The sequence below is a fragment of the Haliotis rubra genome, unplaced genomic scaffold, assembly GCF_003918875.1.
Source record: "Haliotis rubra isolate DU_JTF1 unplaced genomic scaffold, ASM391887v1 Scf38, whole genome shotgun sequence".
Taxonomy (NCBI): domain Eukaryota; kingdom Metazoa; phylum Mollusca; class Gastropoda; order Lepetellida; family Haliotidae; genus Haliotis; species Haliotis rubra.
In genome coordinates, this window is record NW_025767057.1 from 1,083,014 (window position 1) to 1,108,053 (window position 25,040).

The 25,040-nt window shown below is 41.3% G+C and overlaps 1 protein-coding gene across 2 annotated transcripts in view; it reads left to right on the top strand.

The window, feature by feature from the left end:
* The first annotated feature begins 21,261 nt into the window (after positions 1–21,261).
* LOC124286269 (bone morphogenetic protein 7-like) overlaps positions 21,262–25,040 on the top strand; it is a 38,971-nt gene continuing 35,192 nt past the window's right edge. For both annotated transcript variants that reach the window (XM_046722616.1, XM_046722617.1), the window contains exon 1: positions 21,262–22,136. In XM_046722616.1, the coding sequence (XP_046578572.1) occupies positions 21,731–22,136 (406 nt within the window). In that variant the 5' untranslated portion in view covers positions 21,262–21,730. The remainder of the gene's footprint in view (positions 22,137–25,040) is intronic.

Below are 25,040 nucleotides of genomic sequence, written 5' to 3' on the forward strand. Positions count from 1 at the left end.
AGGTCTCTGCTACTAAGGAGATAGATTGAGGGGCACAAATCAAAGAGGCTAAGGAGATAGATTGAGGGGGCACAAATCAAAGAGGCTAAGGAGATGGGTTGAGGGAGCACAAATCAAAGAGGCTAAGGAGATGGGTTGAGGGGCACAAATCAAAGAGGCTAAGGAGATAGATTGAGGGTCACAAATCAAAGAGGCTAAGGAGATAGATTGAGGGCCACAAATCAAAGAGGCTAAGGAGATAGATTGAGGGCCACAAATCAAAGAGGCTAAGGAGATAGATTGAGGGTCACAAATCAAAGAGGCTAAGGAGATAGATTGAGGGGCACAAATCAAAGAGGCTAAGGAAAAAGATTGAGGGGGCACAAATCAAAGAGGCTAAGGAGATAGATTGAGGGAGCACAAATCAAAGAGGCTAAGAAGATAGATTGAGGGAGCACAAATCAAAGAGGCTAAGGAGATAGATTGAGGGAGCACAAATCAAAGAGGCTAAGGAGATAGATTGAGGGGCACAAATCAAAGAGGCTAAGGAGATAGATTGAGGGAGCACAAATCAAAGAGGCTAAGAAGATAGATTGAGGGAGCACAAATCAAAGAGGCTAAGAAGATAGATTGAGGGAGCACAAATCAAAGAGGCTAAGGAGATAGATTGAGGGAGCACAAATCAAAGAGGCTAAGGAGATAGATTGAGGGAGCACAAATCAAAGAGGCTAAGGAGATAGATTGAGGGAGCACAAATCAAAGAGGCTAAGGAGATAGATTGAGGGGCACAAATCAAAGAGGCTAAGAAGATAGATTGAGGGAGCACAAATCAAAGAGGCTAAGAAGATAGATTGAGGGAGCACAAATCAAAGAGGCTAAGGAGATAGATTAAGGGGCACAAATCAAAGAGGCTAAGAAGATAGATTGACGGAGCACAAATCAAAGAAGCTAAGGAGATAGATTGAGGGAGCACAAATCAAAGAGGCTAAGGAGATAGATTGAGGAGCACAAATCAAAGAGGCTAAGGAGATAGATTGAGGGCACAAATCAAAGAGGCTAAGAAGATAGATTGAGGGCAGCACAAATCAAAGAGGCTAAGGAGATAGATTGAGGGAGCACAAATCAAAGAAGAAGATAGGCTAAGGAGATAGATTGAGGGAGCACAAATCAAAGAGGCTAAGGAGAGATTGAGAGGAGATAGATTGAGGGAGCACAAATCAAAGAGGCTAAGGAGATAGATTGACTGGAGCACAAATCAAAGAGGCTAAGGAGATAGATTGAGGGAGCACAAATCAAAGAGGCTAAGGAGATAGATTGACGGAGCACAAATCAAAGAGGCTAAGGAGATAGATTAAGGGGCACAAATCAAAGAGGCTAAGAAGATAGATTGACGGAGCACAAATCAAAGAGGCTAAGGAGATAGATTGAGGGGCACAAATCAAAGAGGCTAAGGAGATAGATTGAGGGAGCACAAATCAAAGAGGCTAAGGAGATAGATTGAGGGGCACAAATCAAAGAGGCTAAGGAGATAGATTGAGGGGCACAAATCAAAGAGGCTAAGGAGATAGATTGAGGGAGCACAAATCAAAGAGGCTAAGGAGATAGATTGAGGGAGCACAAATCAAAGAGGCTAAGGAGATAGATTGAGGGAGCACAAATCAAAGAGGCTAAGGAGATAGATTGAGGGGCACAAATCAAAGAGGCTAAGGAGATAGATTGAGGGAGCACAAATCAAAGAGGCTAAGGAGATAGATTGAGGGAGCACAAATCAAAGAGGCTAAGAAGATAGATTGAGGGAGCACAAATCAAAGAGGCTAAGGAGATTGAGGGGCACAAATGAGGCTAAGGGACAAAGCACAAATCAAAGAGGCTAAGGAGATAGATTGAGGGAGCACAAATCAAAGAGGCTAAGGAGATAGATTGAGGGAGCACAAATCAAAGAGGCTAAGGAGATATAGATTGACGGAGCACAAATCAAAAGAGGCTAAGGAGATAGATTGAGGGGCACAAATCAAAGAGGCTAAGGAGATAGATTGAGGATTGAGATAGGAGCACAAATCAAAGAGGCTAAGGAGATAGATTGAGGATTGAGGGGCACAAATCAAAGAGGCTAAGGAGATAGATTGAGGGAGCACAAATCAAAGGGCTAAGAGATTGAGGGAGCACAAATCAAAGGAGGCTAAGGAGATAGATTGAGGGAGCACAAATCAAAGAGGCTAAGGAGATAGATTGAGGGGCACAAATCAAAGAGGCTAAGGAGATAGATTGAGGGAGCACAAATCAAAGAGGCTAAGGAGATAGATTGAGGGGGCATTAGATTGAGGGAGCACAAATCAAAGAGGCTAAGGAGATAGATTGAGGGAGCACAAATCAAAGAGGCTAAGAAGATAGATTGAGGGAGCACAAATCAAAGAAGCTAAGGAGATAGATTGAGGGGGCACAAATCAAAGAGGCTAAGAAGATAGATTGAGGGAGCACAAATCAAAGAGGCTAAGGAGATAGATTGAGGGGCACAAATCAAAGAGGCTAAGGAGATAGATTGAGGGAGCGCAAAATCAAAGAGGCTAAGGAGATAGATTGAGGGAGCACAAATCAAAGAGGCTAAGGAGATAGATTGAGGGGCACAAATCAAAGAGGCTAAGAGATAGATTGAGGGGGCACAAATCAAAGAGGCTAAGAACATAGATTGAGGGAGCACAAATCAAAGAAGCTAAGGAGATAGATTGAGGGGGCACAAATCAAAGAGGCTAAGAACATAGATTGAGGGAGCGCAAATCAAAGAGGCTAAGGAGATAGATTGAGGGGGCAAAGAGGCTAGATTGAGGGGCACAAATCAAAGAGGCTAAGAACATAGATTGAGGGAGCACAAATCAAAGAAGGGGAGTGCAAATAAGGAGATAGATTGAGGGGGCACAAATCAAAGAGGCTAAGGAGACAGATTGAGGGAGCGCAAATCAAAGAGGCTAAGGAGATAGATTGAGGGGGCACAAATCAAAGAGGCTAAGAACATAGATTGAGGGAGCGCAAATCAAAGAAGCTAAGAAGATAGATTGAGGGGGCACAAATCAAAGAGGCTAAGGAGATAGATTGAGGGAGCACAAATCAAAGTGAGTGAGTGAGTTTAGTTTTACGCCGTTTTTAGCAATATTCCAGCAATATCACGGTTGGGTACATGAGAAATGGGCTTAACCACAAGTCAAAGAGGCTAAAGAGATAGAAGGAGGGGGTACATATCAAAGATGCACAGATTCGTACCGCGACGAGGCTTTAACAGTGTTGTGGCCATAAAAGCGTTGGAAGCTGACAATGAAAGTATATCTGATTACTGTGATAGGCCTGAAACTGATTACATTTATACTCACCCATCCCTAAAACACACAAACACACACGCACGCACGCACGCACGCACGCACGCACGCACTTCTGCGCCATTTCTAAATTACCACCTTGTATGTAAGGTGTATATGGGCCCTATGTATGTATGTATGTATGTATGTATGTATGTATGTATGTATGTATGTATGTATGTATGTATGTATGTATGTATGTATGTATGTGTGTGTATGTATGTATGTATGTATGTATGTATGTATGTATGTATGTATGTATGTATGTATGTATGTATGTATGTATGTATGTATGTATGTATGTATGTATGTATGTATGTATGTATGTATGTATGTATGTATGTATGTATGTATGTATGTATGTATGTATGTATGTATGTGTATGTATGTATGTATGTATGTATGTATGTATGTATGTATGTATGTATGTATGTATGTATGTATGTATGTATGTATGTATGTATGTATGTATGTATGTGAATGTCTGTCTATATACTCTCGTGTGTGTATGTGTACAAACCTACACTCATTATTCCCTTCTTCGCAATTTTTTTCCTCTCCTCTACGAGCTGTACATCGTATACAACAGTAAACGTAGGTGTTATACAAGCAGGCCAAACCTCCAGTCTGGGCATGCGCCTGCCTCTACCGCTGTGATGTTTCCGCCTGTTACTAACATTTATATAGGATTACAATCTGATTTGACAGATGTTTAAAGCTTCTGTCCCATCCACACTGCGTGACGTGTTAGGCAGGGCTGGGAGGGGAGAAAAGGAGAGACAGTCGGCGTTCTTCGTGAGTAGACTCACACCTCCAGAACATGAAGAAGTGTTGAGGTAGTTCTTGACTGACATCTAGTCTCTGAGATAAACCTATTTTGCCGAACAAAAGTTAATAATTTATAACCTTAACATATAATGACAAAAAGCCCAGAGACTCTCTTCATTTACCTGAAACTGCGGTAATCTAGACTTGCCACATATTCCAGACTTGCAGGGCGTTCGTGGATATGTGTGTGTCGTACAGTGAACAGTGAGTTTAGTTTTACGCCGCTTTCAGCAATATTCAAGCAATACCACGGCGGGGGACACCAGAAATGGGCTTCACACATTGTACCCATGTGGGGATTCGAAACCCGGGTCTTCGGCGTGACGAGCGAACGCTTTTACCACCAGACTGCCCCACCGCCCCCTGTATAACAGACTAGAGTAGTTTCACTCTTAGCAAGACTGATTGACGTCAGGTCAGAATCAATGTTAGCTTTACATATCCAACGAGCAGTTATCAATAGCTACTATAATTGAAGAGACAGGCATATCATCATCATTATCATCATCATCATCATCATTTTAAAACGCACTTAAAGTCAATATAAGCACTGCACCATCATACAACGTAGCATCTCTTTAACAACTGATTGGAGTCTGAACAGTTTACATATTCGAATTCACATCATCATCATCATCATCATCATTTTAAAACGCACTTAAAGTCAATATAAGCACTGCACCATCATACAACGTAGCATCTCTTTAATAACTGATTGGAGTCTGAACAGTTTACATATTCGAATTCACATCATCATCATCATCATCATCATTTTAAAACGCACTTAAAGTCAATATAAGCACTGCACCATCATACAACGTAGCATCTCTTTAACAACTGATTGGAGCCTGAACAGTTAACTTTACATATTCGAATTCACAGAACGGGATTCGTGTAAACCGATGTCGTGTTAACGAGAATGATGCTACATAACAAAACCTTTGCATTGTCATTATTCGTGCACGTACCTTGCATCTGACTTGAATTGTGAGGAGTTATGTGATGAACCGTTCATATACGCATGAAAACGAAATCGTTTCTATATCCTGACACAAAAGACACAGACCGTGTTTACAGGTAGATACCAAGCATATGATACAACGTATACCGTTGTGTACTGAGGGTCCAGTAAATGAAACGGCCAATGAACGGTCAATATCATACTGACATAACGTAACAAACAAATGGCTTTTATACTGAAAGGCAAAAGAAACGTTGTAATATTGGAAATGATTGATACCTAGCCATAGCTGCTGTGTTCAGAAAACAAGAGATACTATTACAATCGACCAGAATCGTCTCTACAGGTAGATATCACGCGTTTAAATTTTGATAATATGCAGATCGTATCCGGTTCTTGTAGAAGGTCCCGAGGTTCTGTGTCGGGTATGAGAACTCCGTGTGTAGATGATCCCGAGTTAGCGTCGATGCAGAGAGTTGCGCTGTGCATACAATGACTTCTACATATGTACGAGCCCCTAGTGAAACGGTACAGTTCTGATGTGGAAAAAACGTATCTGGCAGTGATCGCTGAGTCGATGTGAAGGTGATATAACGGTGACTGTGTTACCTCAATAGGGCTTCCACTGACTGCGTAGCAAAATAAACCAGGCCCTTACTGTAGCTGAAGTAAAACATCATATATTACTCAAGAAACGTATATGCTACGGTCTTCATTTACACACTGCACCGCTCCATACAACTTCGCCAGTTCGCGTATTTCTTAAGTTTTATTCTTTTCATATTGGTGTATGGATACGCCAACTGTAAAAATCTGGAAAGTGAGAAAAATCTCAGTAAAGGTGGAGTTTTTTATACCGCCGAATCTAAAAACACATTTAGCATACAATTTTATTATGTCATGTCACAAAATATTTTCATGCATGTGTACAAGTTAATATACTCACATCAACAGCATGTGGTACTAATTGTTCAGGCCATCTTAAAGAATTATATTTTTTAGTAACCAAGGACCGTAGATGTATACAATTATATCTGAACGTGTTTCGACCAGTGATTTCAGTTTTGAGATGAAAACTTCATCAAACCAGACAATTAAAAGGGCCGAATTGTACATGTGGGATATTGTACACAGATGATTTAAATATACTAGTATTCTACAAAGGTGAGGTGAGGTGAAATTGGGTTTTACGTCGTGCTTGAGAATATTTCGCTCATATGACGATGTGCATGCGTGTGTATGTGTATGTGCGGCTACTAGCCCAGACTTAACGTCTTTTGGTATGACGCGGTCGGGGATCGAACCCGCGACCTTCCGCTCTGGGCGTACCGATGAATTTCACTTTAAACAAAAAGTAAATCAAATAAAGTGAAATTAAGATTGCAAATCCTCATAATTTTACCTTGCCATTTGAAAATTTAAATCTCAGAACTTTATTCAACTTAGGATAAAAGTTGTTTAACAAACGATCATAGTTTCAAATCGGTATTATTGGTTTGCATTACAAGGGGGTATGCACATTAAATGAAACACCGAGAACAAGGAGGGTTGGTCTAATTTAACGCTCATCACGTACCGCACGTGCATTTGTTTCACTGTTCCAACTACTGCGCTTACCCCTTTGTAATACAAACCAATATAAGCGATTTGAAACTATGATCGTTTGTTAAACAACTTTTTTCCTAAGTTGAATAAAATCTAAGATTTAAATTTTCAATTGGCAAGGTAGAATTATGGGGATTCGCAATCTTAATTTCACTTTATTCCATTCACATTTTTGTTTAAAGTGAAATTCACCGGTACGTTTTCACTGCAAACAGACTATAGCGAATAAGCAGGTGCATGCGTTTGGCGGTGTACGGTTTTTAACCGATTTCAGCAATATCACGGCAGTGGACAGTAGACATGGGCCTCACTCGTCACAGTTATTGCTAAAAGTGAGCAGCACAATCAAACAAAACACCGTTATGAAAACATTCATTCAATTCATCCATAGTCTGGACTACGTCATTATACAGAAATGAAGAACTCCAGATTATAATGGTTGGAACAGAACAAGATGATTGTTTTAAACAGCCTCTGTAACAAAACAATGCTCCACAAAAATACAACGTAACATTTTCCTGAGATGGCTGGATGCAATCTGATGTATACTATCCCAAAAAAAGAAACGCACAGGTGTTTTGTATTTTTTAAAATCTATTAATTACCTATTGTGTTCAAACAATCATCAAAATATGCAACAAAAGTGTTGATAACATGATTTTACACAATTACACAAGTAAAAAAATCGACTTTCCCCATACAGGCAGACCTCGAGTCACCACTGCAGCCCAAGATCGGTACATCCGGGTACTACATTTGCGTGATCGTACTGCCACGGGTGAGAGCACAGCAGCCAGGGTGCCTGGACTTTGGAAGATATATGGTCAAACTGTAGGGAACAGGTTGAGAGAGATTGGCCTGAGAGCCAGGAGACCCTACGTCGTGACCGTGCTACGTCGTCACCATCGCGCTCAACGTCTCCGTTATCTAAAATTATCCACTTGGTTGTATAGACATTTCCTTCTTCTAAACTGATGCAAAAATTCATGCACAAAAGTATACAACATTTTTGCAACAGATTTCTGGCCTATGCGTTTCTTTTTTTGGGATAGTATAGATTTATTACTCAAGGTTTAAATGAATATGGTCTGCAAATGGCCACTACCTGACGTAAATTACACGACTAACTGGATAGCGTGGTCTGGCTCGCTGACTTGGTACATGCATGCCATTGTATCCTGATTGAATAAATAGATGCTTATGATGTCAATTAGAGGATTGTCTGGCCCAGACTCAACCATTTTGCAAGCCATATATCTGGAATGTCGCTTGCATAGGACATAAACCACGACAGTGTACTACGCAAATAGTTAAATATCTACTTCAAATGTATACTAGTGTACTAAATAAATTTAATGGTGTTGTCTGGGAACACGAAAGGAGAGTCGACAACACTGTTCGTAGCACAGTGTGAAGATATTCATCACAAGATTCTCGCCTGCAGAGTTTTCAAAAACGCTGCGTTAATAAATTTCAATTGCTGTGCGACTAATAGTTTGATACAAGAGTTGTGAGTGAGTGAGTGTAGCTTACGCCGCCTTTAGCAATATTACAGCAATATCACAACAGTGAACACCAGAACTGGGCTTCAGACATTTGTACCTATGTGGAGAATCGAACCCGGGTCTATGGCGTGACGAGCGAACGCTTTAACAACTAGACTACCTCACCGTCCCTTGGTACATGGAACAGGAAGCAGGACATGAAATAGATCATAATTAAGCCCATACAACATACGCATCTCACGTTTTCTTGATTCAACATACATCCATACATGCGGACAGACAGACAGACAATACATTTTATACAGTTCACAATGCATAGAGAGAACGGTCAATGGATGTCAGGCTCCTGTTGTACAAAAGACCAGGATTTCTCCATCACGCACGAAAGGTACATCCGAAATGTATGTGACATTGGTGGCACTGTCTTTCGTGAATGGCGATATATGGTTGGCATTGGCGATGGTTCAAACAGCAGCAACATCTGATGCAGAAACCTCATCTTCATTAATCTTCATTGTCGCAGTCCACTCAGATGTCTGTACCCAGATGTCATATCCGGCAGAATGTCCTTACACGTATAGACTAAAGCATGTGCAGAGGTACGCTGAATGATGTAGAACCCTCCCAGGAGGCATCATGTATATGGTATGGCCCTATGCAAACAGCGCTATTAAGTGAGTCTGGGTTACAAGTGTAATGCAGGTTTTGATATGTCGGATCTGGATATCCCCCAGACTTTCCCAAACTATAGGACCACCACATCGAATAATGGCTGTGGAGTGAGTGAGTGAGTGTGTGAGTGAGATTTTACGCCGCAATATTCCAATAATATCACGGCGGGTATACGACAAGTGGGCTTCACACATTGTTCCCATGTGGAGAATCGAACCCGGGCCTTCAGCGTGACGAGCGAACGCTTTAACCACTAGGCTACTCCACCGCCCCTATGCCTTTGGACTGGGACATAAAATCCATAAGCCATGTGAGGCTTTTGACTTCAGACCCTCGTTACAGTGGACACACATAACAGCAGGGAGTTAAAATATGTGAGTTAAGAGCTATTAAGATTTAATTGTTCCCAAAGAACTTTAAAGATTAAATTGGTCTCAGTGATATTTCCCCTACACATTCCTTGGTCCAGAAAAGAAACTCAGATATCTACAAAGGTTTACAAGAAATCGGTCAGGAAGTGAAGCTTACTCATGCAATTCTAGGAAAGAAGATACGTCAACATCGATGCGGACATCCTTGTTCTGAAGGAAGCGCATATTAAACATCTAACGTCGGCAACCGAGTACACAGACCATTATCCAAGTTGATACACGAAATGAACTGAAACATGTTGCACTGCAGATTTTACAAAATGAAATCAAAATCAATTAAGAAATATGTTTATATTATATCATATGAAGTTCAATAGTATACTACTTACACATATTATTTATACTAAAAACATTGAGATCATAGACAACGTTGTTTGGTGATATCACATTTTCATATCTATACAACAAGTTGTCAGGAGCATGTTTCTTATCAAATGTTTGTGCTGGCAACTATTATTACTGGTGAATATTTGTCCCATATATGCGTTCGCATATGGTCAATCTTTACGATGGAAGAGAGTTCTGCTTTCAGTCTTTCCGAATTTCGGGGCTCGACCGTAGCGACACCAGTGTTTTTCGCGAGTTATGTCTTGATCATGATTTTTATCATACAATGGATAGTGTTTTCGGCCGGATAAAGCCAACGGATATTTAAGGTATCCGTTGGGGTCATATACGGATATCGATGCAAATTGGAGAGGTCATATGCACATTTTAGGGACTACTTTCACATTGTAAACAAACATGGCATCAATGGTCTGCGGTCGTGTCCGGATTGACGGCCGTGGTTACGGTACTGTCAGTGCTTTGATCCCAGAAAATTCATGTCTGGTTATGATAGATACCAACATCGACCGCCTGTCAGTGTTAGCGAGAGAACGACACTAGGAATCCAGATGCACAATGTCACGAGAACATTAAAGTGTATTTGTTGTTCAAAAGGTTAACTCAAGGTTTCTGAAGTTCCACGCGAGTTTGCTGTTATTTTTCAAACGTAAGCTAAGATTTGTTGACAACAATACGTACTTTAACATAACAACTGACAGGAACTAGATGACGTAACGCATGACATTGTATGATAAAAAGGTTATCACACTCGTGTGTTTTGGGATGGTTAATATCCTGCATCATGAATTAACACTATGTATTTAGCTCGCCAAGGCTCGTTAAATACAATGTTTATTCCTAATGCAGGATATTAACCATCCCAAAACACACTCGCGTGATAACCTATATTTACTAGACACAGACTCCACATTTGAGCCAAAACATATCTCCGAAACTGGATCTTTACAGTGGTGAAATCCCTTGCGTTGATAAGATGGCATATTGCATACCAGTCAGAATTCTTTTACGTATTGCATATTAATTCTTTCAATATTGAACAAACTTTATGGATAACAACTTCTTTCATTTAGTTTCGATTCAGATCCTTGAAATATTGTCAGAGGGGAATTTTTAAGATATGACACCTCCTTTCTCATTAAGAAATAAATATTCTATCCATGCTACCAGACTGCTTCGTTGTACATAGCATCCTTCCCTTCATGGGCCACAGACATGTACAAATGTATAATCCGCCATTAGTTCAGGTCCATGCTTTGCGCTGTGTTCCAGTTAGGTCACAGCGTGTCAGCTGTATGCTGGAGGAAAACTGAAAGTGATGTCGAAGCGAGATGTTTATCGTTATTATGAAACTCAAAAAAAGCAAAATCTGAATGGAACACAACTGCAATCGGATCATGGAACAACAAAGGGGAGCAACCCACACAATATACTGGGACGCCTAAGCAACACGGCTACACCTGTCCCTGAGGTTGAGAGGTTGGGGTAGGATTGTCTTATACCGCATTCAGTGATTATATCCACAGCTTCATGGCCACAGTCGGTAAATAAGTCTTCAGCTACTTCCGTTCCTCTTTTTTAAATCATCACTGATGTTTTCTTGTCACTGAGGCGTTACTGGAGTCGTTCTTCTGCCTTAGACTGGTGCTTAGTGAAGGAACTGGATTCTATCGTTGCACGCATGCGCTACTTCGCGGAATGTTTACTTTCAAGCATCGGTTACCTCTCGCATGTGTTTACTTTCTGGCTTATTAAAAAACAGTTCGTTCTTCTGCAGATCAACAGAAGCCGATAAATTAGGACCTGGATGAATGCAGAAGAGCAGCTTACGCCATGTAAACAAAAATAATAAAGATTTATGGCGCAAGCCAACGGCTGATAGCTAGAGCAATGCTCCCCGCTGACAGGTTATTGAGACAAACATGTAGCCAGTTGTACATTATCTTTATGAGTGAGTGAGGATAGATTGGAGGTGGAAACGTCGGATCATCACGATTTTTCACGTGGGTACACTGTGTAATAGTTGTACCTGGCCCCCCTTATGTTATATAGTTTCAAAACGGGACAAAACAACATTCGCTGCTCTATGGTACTGATGGGGTCAGCTGCGTCTGAACCATGACAACGTGTATCTGAATTCACACAGGTCTCAAACAACGATTGCTATGATTGCATGAACCACCACTGGCGACCACACCAGTACCTAGTGTAGGTGCGCCTCGCACAGATAGCATCTGCCAGTTTCTTACTCATACTGACCGCCTCCGTGGTGTAGTGGTTTGAGCGTCCGCCCGGAGAGCGGAAGGTCGCGGGTTCGATCCCCGACCGCGTCATACAAAAAGACGTTAAACTATGGTACTTGTTGGTCCCTACCTGGCGCTCGGCATTAATGGGTACAACAAGGACTGGTCGGCTCGGAGTCAGTATAATGTGTCTGAGTGGGGTATTCATGCTTCACTGCGGCATGGTATCTCAGTGGGCTAGCACTATAAAACCAGCTTAAGTCTGGGCTAGTACAAGCATCCGCACATACACATACACACGCATGTACGTCGTAAAATGAGCGAAATATTCTCAAGCACGACGTAAAACGCAATTTCACCTCACCTCACCACTATTCTGTATTGCCATTGGAATTTCTTTGCAGACATTTATATTCAAGCCAAATTCTTTCACGTGCAAATTTCAAGTTATTTATTGCATCAACTTAGAAATCGACACGTAAACGAAAGCGTTGGTTCGCCCGGAAGCGAAATACAATATGAGAAAAATATTTGTATAAATGATTACATTTACATTTCATTGCCTAACATTGTGTAAAGCCAACAATCACTATGATTTCCTGAAGACAAGTTTCTTATCTTAGCCAACCTTCCATGGAACGTTTCTTATCTTAGCCAACCTTCCATGGAACAAGGCTCTTTGCTCTAAAAGTCTGAATTGGACGATTTGGCCAAATATTAGAAAACTTCAAATTAGATAAACTTAAAGTCGATGTCAAAGAGATTTTGGTCACTTACGTAAGGATGATATTTGGGATGATGATGCTTTTTATTTGGTAATAACAAATTGTAGTCTTAAAGAAATAAATAGTCGTGTAACAATTGGCGATGATTTTGTCCTGTAGGGAGTGTTTTGATCCTCAGAGGGGAGTGATTTCACTCTCGGATAATGCCACTCTTGACTGTCAATTTACTCCAGGTCAGTCTGGCGTGATTCTATCCACAAGTCGACTAATGACCCGTGGGTTAATGTTTACGTTTGCACCGATATTGCAACAGGTTTTCGAATTGGGAAGTAAAATTTACACAACCTTTATAGACAACAACTTCGTGAGTGCAACGTTTCGGTACAAAATGTTTCTGGTACCGTTGTCAAGCAAGAATGACACCATGCGTAAATACATATCACTAACTTGGGATTGGGTCGTCTGAAAGTCTACGTCTGGCCATGTGAAGAGTTAATTCTAAGTACCGTCGTCTATTAAAACAGTGGAAAAAAGTGCAGTGCACATACTCCAGTTATGAAATGTATTCCCATTGTGATTGGCTCCTTCACGTGGCAGCACGTGATCATACGATCGACAGCTTTTGAGACACTGTGTGAAACACGTGTTTTACATGTGCATTCCAATATGCCAGGCTATGAATGCCTGTTTGGGCAAAACTAAAATGAAAATTGCCCTTGGAATCTGGTGATTCTTGGATTGCCTATGTGTGTATATATGTAGTAACCCTTGACGACCGTTATTGTGCATGATATACTTTGTAAACATTGTGTTGAATATTTGCAAACATCTTCCGAACACTATTAGTTGAATATTTGACTATTGTCTGGAGTTCTAAGGGTCGTTGCCTGATAGTGAAATATAACACGTTTTCGTCATTATTGTTTTTGAAGTCATACCATAACAGAAGCTGCAGTAAAATACTGACTGGCGGGCTGCATTGAAATCATTGTAAGCAAATGAACGAGTCGCCTCCCTTGAGTAGGTAAACTAGCCGCACGGCAACAAATGTTTAAAGCAAAATCAATGAAAGCAAAACAGAATGTATCATGTTATGTTGCATGTTACACAAAGTGGATTTTACATATAAAATACAATGTTAAACGTATTAAGAAATGAATAATAAATATAAATAACGAAATGATAATCATACCCGAAAATATATGAATTTGAAGGAAAACTGATTTGTATGGATAGTCAACTTCTTTATTGCAATGAGTGCAATAAAGAAGTTGACTACCCATACAAATCAGTTTTCCTTCATCTTCACAACTTCTAAAATGCCTCTCAAAGAAAAATATATGAATTGGCAAAATAAAAACGAAAAGTTCAAAGGTGAACCCTATCGTGCTAGGCGAAATGGACGACGCTCTCATTGATGACTATTTTATTGCCACGAAGTTATGGGAGATTTCTGCTACCAGTGTCACTGCCCACAGGTCATTCAGCAACATCTGGTCTGGGTTTGATAATTCTAGAATATTTATACATATTATTTGGGATGGGGGAACGGGAGGAACTCTTACCCTGGGTTTTTTTTCTAAACAATGGAAAACAATGGGGCATCACTCTCTGATGTAAACAAGCGATGACCGAAAGGGGAGATTGAGTTTGTTGGCGATTGTTTCCTATTTGGTGTAAATATGTATGTCGTAAAGCAAGGATACTGTTCAAACACACCATATTTTTAACTTCTAATTAAACTCCTAAATGAACATATTTGACAGAAAATAACAGTTCCTTTATATTTTTCATAAACTATGGTAAGGACGAAACCAGAGAATTGTAACTGCAGTCATTTGTATCTGCCACATATACTGTGGACTTACATGGACTGTCTTGCAGGTGCGGATACAGGATTTTCGTTTGGGGGGGTGCACCCCAATCCTCGGAACCCTGGGCATAAAACATGTAGTACATTTGGAACACTTTTTTTTTTTTTTTGGGACTAGATCCGCGCATGTCTAGACCAATTCTGCAGGAAAGTGACGCAGAATCAAGCCAGCGTATTATGGGTTGAGGGCGAGAACCGCTGGTTGGAACCAGGGGCCCTGGAGACACAGAGGATGACATTGAAACGGATCAAGTAAAGCACAAATGAAAGATGAGTAGAATCATTATAATTTACAGAATTTAAGGTCACATAGATGAATCGACCTTCCGTGAAAGCATTAAGATCAGTAATGTCACTCAACGCACGTGCAAACTGTCGGATGTGCGTTGTTGTTGTACTGATAGTCTGACTGACTGACTGAGTTTGGTTTTACGCCGCTTTTAGCAATATTCCAGCAACATCACGGCGGGGGACACCAGAAATGGGCTTCACACATTGTACCCATGTGGGGATTCGAACCCTGGTCTTCGGCGTGACGAGCCAACGCTTTAACCATTATGTTACCCCACCGCCCGGCGTTGTTGTTGTACAGACATTTACATTGTTGTACAGGGTGTTGGTTGGCAACACGATGGATACACCGATTCCAATTCTTCACAATCCGATACTGTGATGAACCACTTTCTATGTTTGAGCAGTATATACCACATAGTGTTATCGATGGGATACACCGATTCGAGAAATTTCTATCACAATCCGATACATATGCAAGTCGCTTAGCATGAACCACTCTTTATAATTAGAGTCTGACGTTCCCACTGCGTTTATACAGCAGTTTCCCAATGTGTGTATGTTTCTGTAGGCCACTGTGGTTGGAAATCATTTGACCGTTTATACCCAGTTTATATAGTGTCTTCACTAAGTCAAAATACGTCATAAACATCGGTTATTGTTAGGATGGCATTGTTGATGGAGTTGTATCCTGTTTGTTTCTGTGTCTTAATTAATATGTTAGGGAGGGTGGGTAAATTTAAGCAACATTAAAGTCATATATATATCAACATATTCCCCCTTCCACCTCGATGCACTTTTGTCCAAACGTTAGGATTGTATCGCAGTTTCGTAGGATCCATTCTTGTGGCCGTTCAAAGGGATCTCCACACCTGCTGTGACGTCATCGTACGAGCCGAAATGAGTTCCGTCTAAATGTTTCTTCCTGTTTATCAGAGGTTCCTGGATCAGCTTCAAACAGGGTTATATTGCCACGAGTCATGATATACGTGGTTTCGTTTCATCAGATGTCAGAGGCTTTGGAACGATCTAATACTTCCTTTCATGTCCAAAGGGCAGTGAAAAGGCTTTTCGGGAAAATTCAGAAACAGCAAACACTAGTATGATGCCAGATCATTCGCTGGTCGGTAATCATCAGATTGTGGCTTCCCTGAAACAGTTTTGGTGTTGCTGGATTCATAGGCCTTTCAGGACGACTGACTGACTGACTGAATTTGGTTTTACGCCGCTTTAAGCAATATTCCAGCAACATCACGGCGGGGGACACCAGAAATGGGCTTCACAAATTGTACCCGGGTCTTCGGCGTCAAACACACACACACACACACACACACACAGACAGACACACACACACAGACAGACAGACACACACACACACACACACACACACACACACACACACACACACACACACACACACACACACACACACACGAGGACGAGACCCGTGAAGGTCCGGGTTAGAATATTGATCTTCAGTAGCCCATGCTTGTCGTAAGAGGTGACTAACGGGATCGGGTGGTCAGGCTCGCTGACTTGATTGACACCACATGTCATCGGGACACATGTCATCACTGGATTGTCTGGTCCAGACTCGATTATTTACAGACCGCCGCCATATAGCTGGAATATTGCTGAGTGCGGCGTTAAACTAAACTCACTCACTCACTCCTTCAGGACGAGTTAGTGAGTGAGTTGAGATTTTACACCGCATCGGCATTACTTCAGTAATATACGTTTTGTGGTTCATCTGCACACTTTCCAAAGGTCATAGGCCCAGTATATTTTACTGACTTGTCGCAGCGAACCAGTTTGCTAAGTTGACTCAAGCTGTAGTGGATATACCTTGTACCTGTAGGACATCACGCAATGGCCACAAGAACAGATTTCGATATTACGCAACGCTGTCTTCGTGACGCTCAGCATTTATCAATCAACCCTTGTATATCAGGCATGCACAATACATTTTCTGTTTCGTAACAGATTACAACACATTAAACTGTTAATCTCTTCGTAGCTACATCAATACAGAGAGGTAACGTGAATCAGGTTGAATGTACTATGAGTGAGTGAGTTAATATTTAACGTCACATCGGCAATATCTCAGCCATATCGTGACGAGAACAATTTAATTTATATCAATATAAGAAACAATAAATTGAGAACATAAAAACCTGTGAATGTAAGTGCTACAATACCTACACCGTGCTACGTGGTGAAACCGTACATGGGTACACACAAAAACAAGGTCGCTGTCAGTATGATAAAAAACACAAGGTCCCTAAACACAAAATGAGGTTGTGACTAGTGGGATTTAACCACACGGAACTGTCAGCAGGTCAGCCCTAATTCAATCGCCCATAGACCGCCTCCGTGGTGTAGTGGTTAGAGCGTCCGCCCGGAGAGCGGAAGGTCGCGAGTTCGATCCCCAACCGCGTCAAACCAAAAGACGTTAAAATATGGTATTTGTTGGTCCCTACCTGGCGCTCGGCATTAATGGGTACAGCAAGGACTGGTCGGCTCGGAGTCAGTATAATGTGTCTGAGTGGGGTATTCATGCTTCACTGCGGCATGGTATCTCAGTGGGCTAGCACTATAAAACCAGCTTAAGTCTGGGCTAGTACAAGCAGCCGCACATACACATACACTCGCATGCACGTCGTCATATGAGCGAAATATTCTCAAGCACGACGTAAAACCCAATTTCACCTCACCTCACCTCACCTCACCTCAATCGCCCACACTGGACACCGTGGTAAATGAACTGGAAAATGAGTTTAATTGACACACAAGGAAGCTTTCGTGGATTTTACTAGCGCTTCCATATTTCACGTATTTTTCAATGGCGTTTATCCATTTTTCACTTAGACTCATGTTCCCATAATCTCGTAGTCAGTAATTATTCAATGAATTCAAACACAATTAGATATTTTACACGAGCTGTGTGTGATTCAATGAAGAATTCATGCATAAAAACATTCCTGTTTACCTTCTGTAGGCGATATACTAATTCGAAACAATGAATTGCAGGTCCCGGAATGGCAAAGGATATATATTCCTTTTGGACTTCCCTCAAGACCGCAGCCTCTTTTTACTCGCCCGACATATAGCTGGAATATTGCTGTTATTAAATACAACCATCTTTCTACTCGCCCAACGCTCTTTCGACTTCCACCCCATTTCCCCCCCCCACCCCCACCCACCCCAACCACTCGGTTCCACTCAACGCTACTACTGCTTTCTGCTCAACTGTCGTTCCACTCACGCCGCTTCATCAGCTCCTCTCAACGAAGTTGTTTCGCTCCGTTTCCCTCAACAGTCCCACTTCATTCAACTATGTAGTTCTCTTTTCATAGGCGTCGTTTGATTCCGTTCCTACACCACTGTTCAGCTCCTTTCACAAATGCACCGCTGAACCCCATCGCTGGATTCCAACCAAATTTTTCCAGCGCTTAAATCTCTTTACTTCTCTGTCGCTCTAACCTTCCATTTCACCCAGTTAATCACTACTGTCCACTCCACACCTTTCCTTAATTCCACTGTCCACTGTCTCCGCACCAATATCTCCAGTCCACCACGTCCCACCCGCTCAGTTTAATTCTAATTCTCTCGTCCGCAATACCGCTCCAGTGAGCTCCTGACACGTGAAGATCCGAGTTAGAATTGGTCTTCAGCTGGGATCCACTGATCTGCATTGAAAGGTACGACTCCAACAAACCCAATGGGACCTCTAACTTCTGTTCGTTTTAGTCCCGTGAAGATCCCTGATTAGAATTGATCTTCAGCAGCCCATCTTTATCGTAAGAGGCGACTAACGAGATCGTGTATTCAGGCTCACCGACTTGACTGACACATGTCATCGTATCCCAACTGCGTAGATCGATGCTCATGTTGTTAATCATTGGATTGCCTGGTCCAGACTCGATTATGTACCGACGTCCGCAGATAGCTGGTATATTGCTGAGTGCGGCGTTAAACAACAAACACACCAGTCAGCTCCTCCCCAAATGTACTCAATTCTACCTCTCTGCAGGCCTGCCGCTCAATGTAGCTCCATTACACGGGTAATTAAAGAAACACAGTTCGCATCCAGTGTCCGTCATTACCAACGAACAATCATCGAAAACATTGGTTAGGGTCATTTTTCAGATTTTCCTATCCAGGTTGTTATTGCTGATATGTATAACATGATGCAACTTGCTACTTTAAAGTGATGACTAATATATCATGGACATAAACTTCCTGGAGTCTGTCCAGTATAAGAATTAAACATCAGGCCCTAACAACTTCTAAGATATGTTCCATTGTCAAGTGTTGCAAAGACTAAAACAGTAGTTCCAAAATCGTTTAATATCGATTATGAGAAAATGTGATCGATTGTTTGGTCACTGCGACCAATCTTCGATTATTTCAATTAATCGGAACACCACTAGTGCCTTCACACAAAATTAGGCTGAGGGTGGCCAGAACAAGGGGACGGAAAGCCTACGATCTCCACTATGACGACATGATACAGTCACCCAGGTCAGGTCAAGACCAACCGATCCCCAGTCGCCCCTCCCTAATCACGCCACCTATTCATTCCTGCATATATTAAAAATTCATGAGTTGTAACTTCTCGAACAGACCCCCAGAGCTTACATGTATACATACGCAAATAAATATTCATCACCATCCCCGCCCACACCATTCCTCTCTCTTCAGTTTCGCAGCTCCAGCATTAGACTAAGGCTTAGTCTCTGAATATATATAATTTTGATAGTAACAAACAAGCCCATTTATATTGAAAAGGAGCCCTAGGGAGACCAGAGATTCAGAACCTGAGGAAATCTAGACTTGCTTTATTTAGGGCTTTAGCACTGCAGAGGGGGCTTGGCAGTAAGGAAATTAGTGTGGTTCAGGGACTGTGAGACAGACTACTCCAGCATCCGTGTATGGGATCAAGGTCTGACATCAGACATATGAAGGGTACTTATTACGCGCTCGTATGTTCCTTTATATGTACACACACAAACACTATAACACCTTCTACAAAACACAGTGTTTCAGTGACTCTATGTTATGAGCTTATGTATATATTGTATGTATACTATTCACGCTTTGCTAAGGATCAAATCATTGATTCAACAGAAAACTATGATGTGGGGTCAAATTTGGTTTAAATATCTAAGCCCATTGTAAGCATGGATCCAAGTTTACAGTATATCACTGCATCGTGTGGATCCCCTACCTGCTATTGACAGGTGTTGTTTATTTGTCAATGACCCGTGCCATGATTAGCAAAATGGTTGGTTGGTGCCATGGTGCATACGGTTAGCTTAAAGTGGCTGTTTTCCTAAAGATGTGTTACCTACCATATCATTATTTATCCAGTTTTAAATGGATACGATACAAATTATAAATCTACGTTTAAGTAAGGGTGCGAATTTTTGTGATCCTTAGCAAAGTGTGAGTAGTATATTTTACCTTATACAAAAATTAACATTTCTTCAGGGACTATGTGGTATGGGCTGACTGGGGTTTGGTAATGGGGGTCGTTCCAGGGATTAGTGTAAAGGCGAACCGCACGCTAATCCTTGACAAGTCCTGCTGTATTCATAGGCGGATCCAGGGTGTGCACCCCATCCCCCTTTTGTCCTGAAAGTTAATTAATTGACCATTGGAACTCTCGTGAAAACGTGTGAAAATGAAGTGTGCGCGCGCGTGCGTGGAACCTATGAAATGAAATAAACCTCAATTAAACCCATACCTCCTTCTTAATTCAACACACACACACACACACACACACACACACACACACACACACACACACACACACATACATACATACATACCGCCTCCTTAATTCAACACACACACACTTTCTCAAAAAGCTGTATCCGCACCGGGTACCCATACCTGCCCAACCACACCACTTTCCCTTAAAAACTCCTCGATCCACCTTTTGGTGACAAATGTAACGTTTCTGAAATATATGTCATTTGCAAATTATCTTAATGGTGGAGTAGCACAGTGGATAGTGGGTTCATTCTGTAAACTACCCGTGTTCGACTCTCAAGATGTGCAGATGTTCATTATATATTTGCAGTTTAATAAAATCTGGATTTTGGTGGTGATCATTATTCGTGTAAAATGTTAAGCAATCTTACCAAACCACACACAGCGTAGTTGTAGAGGATGAAGTGGTGTCGCTGCAGGAGAAAGTCGTTGTGACGACGTATGACCGAGCTTGTGTATACCTTCTACATACCATATATCAATATAGAATTTAAGTAAGACAAAGTCTTAATTTGATAAGCCTTTTATTACTTAAGTAGCTGTAGCAAGCCAAACCCACGATATACAACTGAGCCTCGTGCTTCTCAATATTTCTTACCCACAGCAAACCGAAACCGTCGCCGCTGATAAAACCAGTTTCACAAAACCGGTTCACGTTTTATAGCCCCTGTTCCACCGCCCTGGGGAAGGAATAGAATCAGCTTGAGCGAGTTGTCAGTAGCCTTTGTTTTGGTGAGTTTCCGATTGGCTTGTTTTCATTTGTGGAGATTTTATCAGTTGTTTAGCTGGCCTGGAGGCTTCAGAAGACAGCGAATACCACAGAAATAGCTCGATCCGGTCGCAGTTGGGCTTGTTATGCTGAAGGATCGGCTTCGCCCTAATCAAGCGCAGAAAACGACGGACCGTCGGCCTCTTGACCACGGGGATATTACACCTGTGTTTTGCACCTGGTAAAATGCGGCGTGACAGACAAATGTGTCAGTGAGTGGTTGGCGGAGGATAGAAGACGATATCTAAATCCAGGGCAAGTTTTGTAAATGACCTGGATTATTACTGACCCTAACCGAACTACGAAATAAAACAACGCAAGCATAGAAGGGGGAAACCGAGTCACCAGGGATAACAGCGATCAGATATTTCTTTCAAAATGGAAGGGCTACGGTGCAGATGGCTTGTGAGAACTACAATCGCCATATCGCTGGTACTCGGGGACGTCACGGGGACCTACTCCACCATGAGTACTGCATTCTACGCCGATAATGACTTACAACAGACGGTGCTTGTTACAAGACTACCCGGCAGAGAAAAACGTGAAATGCAACAAGAAATTTTAACTCTCCTCGGCCTCCACCAGAAACCCAAGCCCAAGACCCACGGCAAAGGGGATTCAGCGCCTAAATTTATGATGGATCTGTATGAAAAGCTTAAAAACGAAGATGGGGAAATGACGGATGATGATACGGTGTTTCGGAGCAGTCCGAGAAACGCTTCTGTCGGATTAAACCCGGATTTATTGGATGGTTCCGACGTCATAATGAGTTTTGTCAATCACGGTAAGTGTACTATCTATAATCGAGGCTCTCTGTCAATATTTACCTGTGTGCTACTTCTATTCTTTGCATGTTGGTTTAACGATGTTATTTAATTTACTTTATATTATCTGTGGATGTTGAATTTGTGTACTACTTAATTTTGCATGTTGTGTAATGGCAATACATACGGTCTGGTTGTAGAAAAAGATGGAATGATTTTTATACTCATTATACACTATTATTAATATGGTTATACTAATTAGGTTTCTTATCAATTTGTTTTCTAATATATTACATGGACATGGACTTGCGGTATATTGTGTATATGCTGTCATCTTTCTGTTAAACGTGTCTTCCTCATTTATCGACAGAAACTATGTCTATTTTTTACCAGCTTTTATCAGCTCTGTGATTTCTTGGTTTTTCAATCAAGGAGAGCAGTTAATGGATGGGATGTTATTTTCAGAACGCTTGGAAAATACAAGTTAATATTTAATTACTGTTCGTATGACATGGCATCTTTTTCCCCACTTTAGGGATAAATCGCTTCTAAAGGCATATGAATGTCTTTTCGTTGAACACTGATAAGAATGGTAGAAGTCTGGATTTTGAAATCAATAATACAGTGACTTTCTTGAAAATAGTGTGTTTTAATGTGCATCACAAATAATTGCTTTGTGTACATCCAGAAAAGATGTCGAAGTACTGTTGTTTGAGGAAATAATTGCTCGCTAACATATCGAACGTGAATCCAATGCGATTGTTTCTTTCCTTTATAAATGTTATCATTTTACTTGCATATATAATTATATACGCTTTTGAGAAAGCGATATAAATCTATTATATACACAAATATTACTTTCATGGGAGATATATTGAATGTATAATCCTTTGAAGGACTGCTGGATTCTTCCAAACCATACGGGTCTGAATTTGACAGCCACTTGTCCATGTGTTTCGAATAAGTATTTCGTTTTGAGTGTTGCATTTTGTTGCCATCTGTTATAAACTGTGACGTCGAAGATCATGTATTATTTCTCAACAATAACATCCTGAATATTCTGATAAAGAACTGATGCATCTACTCTTCCCAGGAACAGACAGACTTGGGGAAACGTTTGTGCTGCCTTCGATTTGTCCACTATCACAAACTGGGTCCACTATCCATTATCAAATATGCTTAGTTCATCTACTAACAGGGTAGTCTTGCCACCATGTTGGTAGATGAAGTCCTGTTTATTGATAAATGTCTGGTGAAGTTGGCATCCAAGTAATTAGCTACGATGACCTAAGGTTAGATTGAAATTGATGTTACCATGGAACTTATACATGTCATAGTAAACTTACCAACAAAAAACAAAACTGTCGTCTGCTAGCTGTCAAATATTTACCTCACGTTGAATGAAAGTCACAATTCACCTGCTGATTCAGCTAATGAATGCAGCACTTAAAAATTATTAGAGATTTAACCAAAAATATCCGATTCGTGTTTCAGAACAAAACGACATTGTCTTTGGCGGCTTTAATAATATGCACCAATGTGTCTTTACTGGTTACTGTTACTCTGGTTAACAGACTCTGACCTATATTTGAAATAAGCAACGCTATCCCACCCCGCACGCACATAGTTTACATACCCCTTCTCATGTCCCCAAATAGCTGTCTATGTTCATCCTCTTTTCTGCTGTAAGAGACTTAAGGGTTCGTTAATAGAATTATTTTCAACGAACCATTAATTATATTCAGTTGACTATGTACTAGTGTATGTGTTTTGTTGACCCGCGTGTTATCGTGTACACTGCTACCGTATGTTAACACAGCGCGACACACTGGCGTACCCAGTTTGAAAACCCCTTGACTCATCAAGTCCCAGGGCGTGAGATTATAATGACGGTTTTACCACCTTTTGAAGGATGTCTGATACCAATGACAGTGTGAGTTATGGACAGTAAAAGTGGCTTAAGTTGTCAGCTTGCAGCTCCTTAATCAGCGTCTGTACCAGTCAATGTACACTCGACTACACCCTGAAGGGAAGTCTCCCCGACTTCATTAAACACACGTGGTTTAAATTGTCCCCAAACTCAAGCCGGGCTTGTAGCCTTTTCATCGCCTACAAACCTTTATGTGGCTACAACGTTGCGTGTTTGTACGGTAAACTGTAGGTTAAACATGGCTTGTTCTCCGTCGCTGAGAGGCGGGTCACAGCTCAATGGGAACACTACCTTTCTGATCTTAGCCACTTCATGCTCTATTGAGTTTCAAGAACGCATTGAATGTAAATATTATTTAAACCACCTCTGGAAGTGCATTAGACGCCAGGGGGCGTTTTAGACAGGGTTTTTATGGGCCGTCGCGGAAAGGAAACTTTTGAAATGTCCGTTATGAATATTCATAAGGGTGCATGCGTATTTCCCCTGACCCCAGTAGAGTTTCCTAATGAGGTAAGACGAGATTTGCTGGGGGTCGGGATCAGCAGGCTTACCGTGTTGGTAATGGAGTACGGATACTGGAGTACTTCTTCACTTGAGGTGATAAAGAAAATCTGCTAGCTCTTCATATATAATATATTTTCGGTCTCACTGGGTCTATAAGAATATTTAATTCGTGTGCAGCCGGTAATACGCGAGTTATGATCCATATGGTGTTGTGTATGTGCTCACTCGACTGTGGCCAATGTGCTGTTTCACCCCACTGAACTGACATTTTACTGTTATGCTACGAAAATGCAGCTTTGAGTCAACGATTTCCTCACGACTTGCGGTCTCGTCGACAGTACGCTAACAACCAGTCTCTGAAATGAACATATTTTACTGAAAAAAAGTTCATAGTAAATATATATATATATATATATATATAATGAAAAAGAGCCCTGAGGCTTTCTTCAACTGTGGAAATCTAGACATGCCACATTTTCTAGACTCGCGT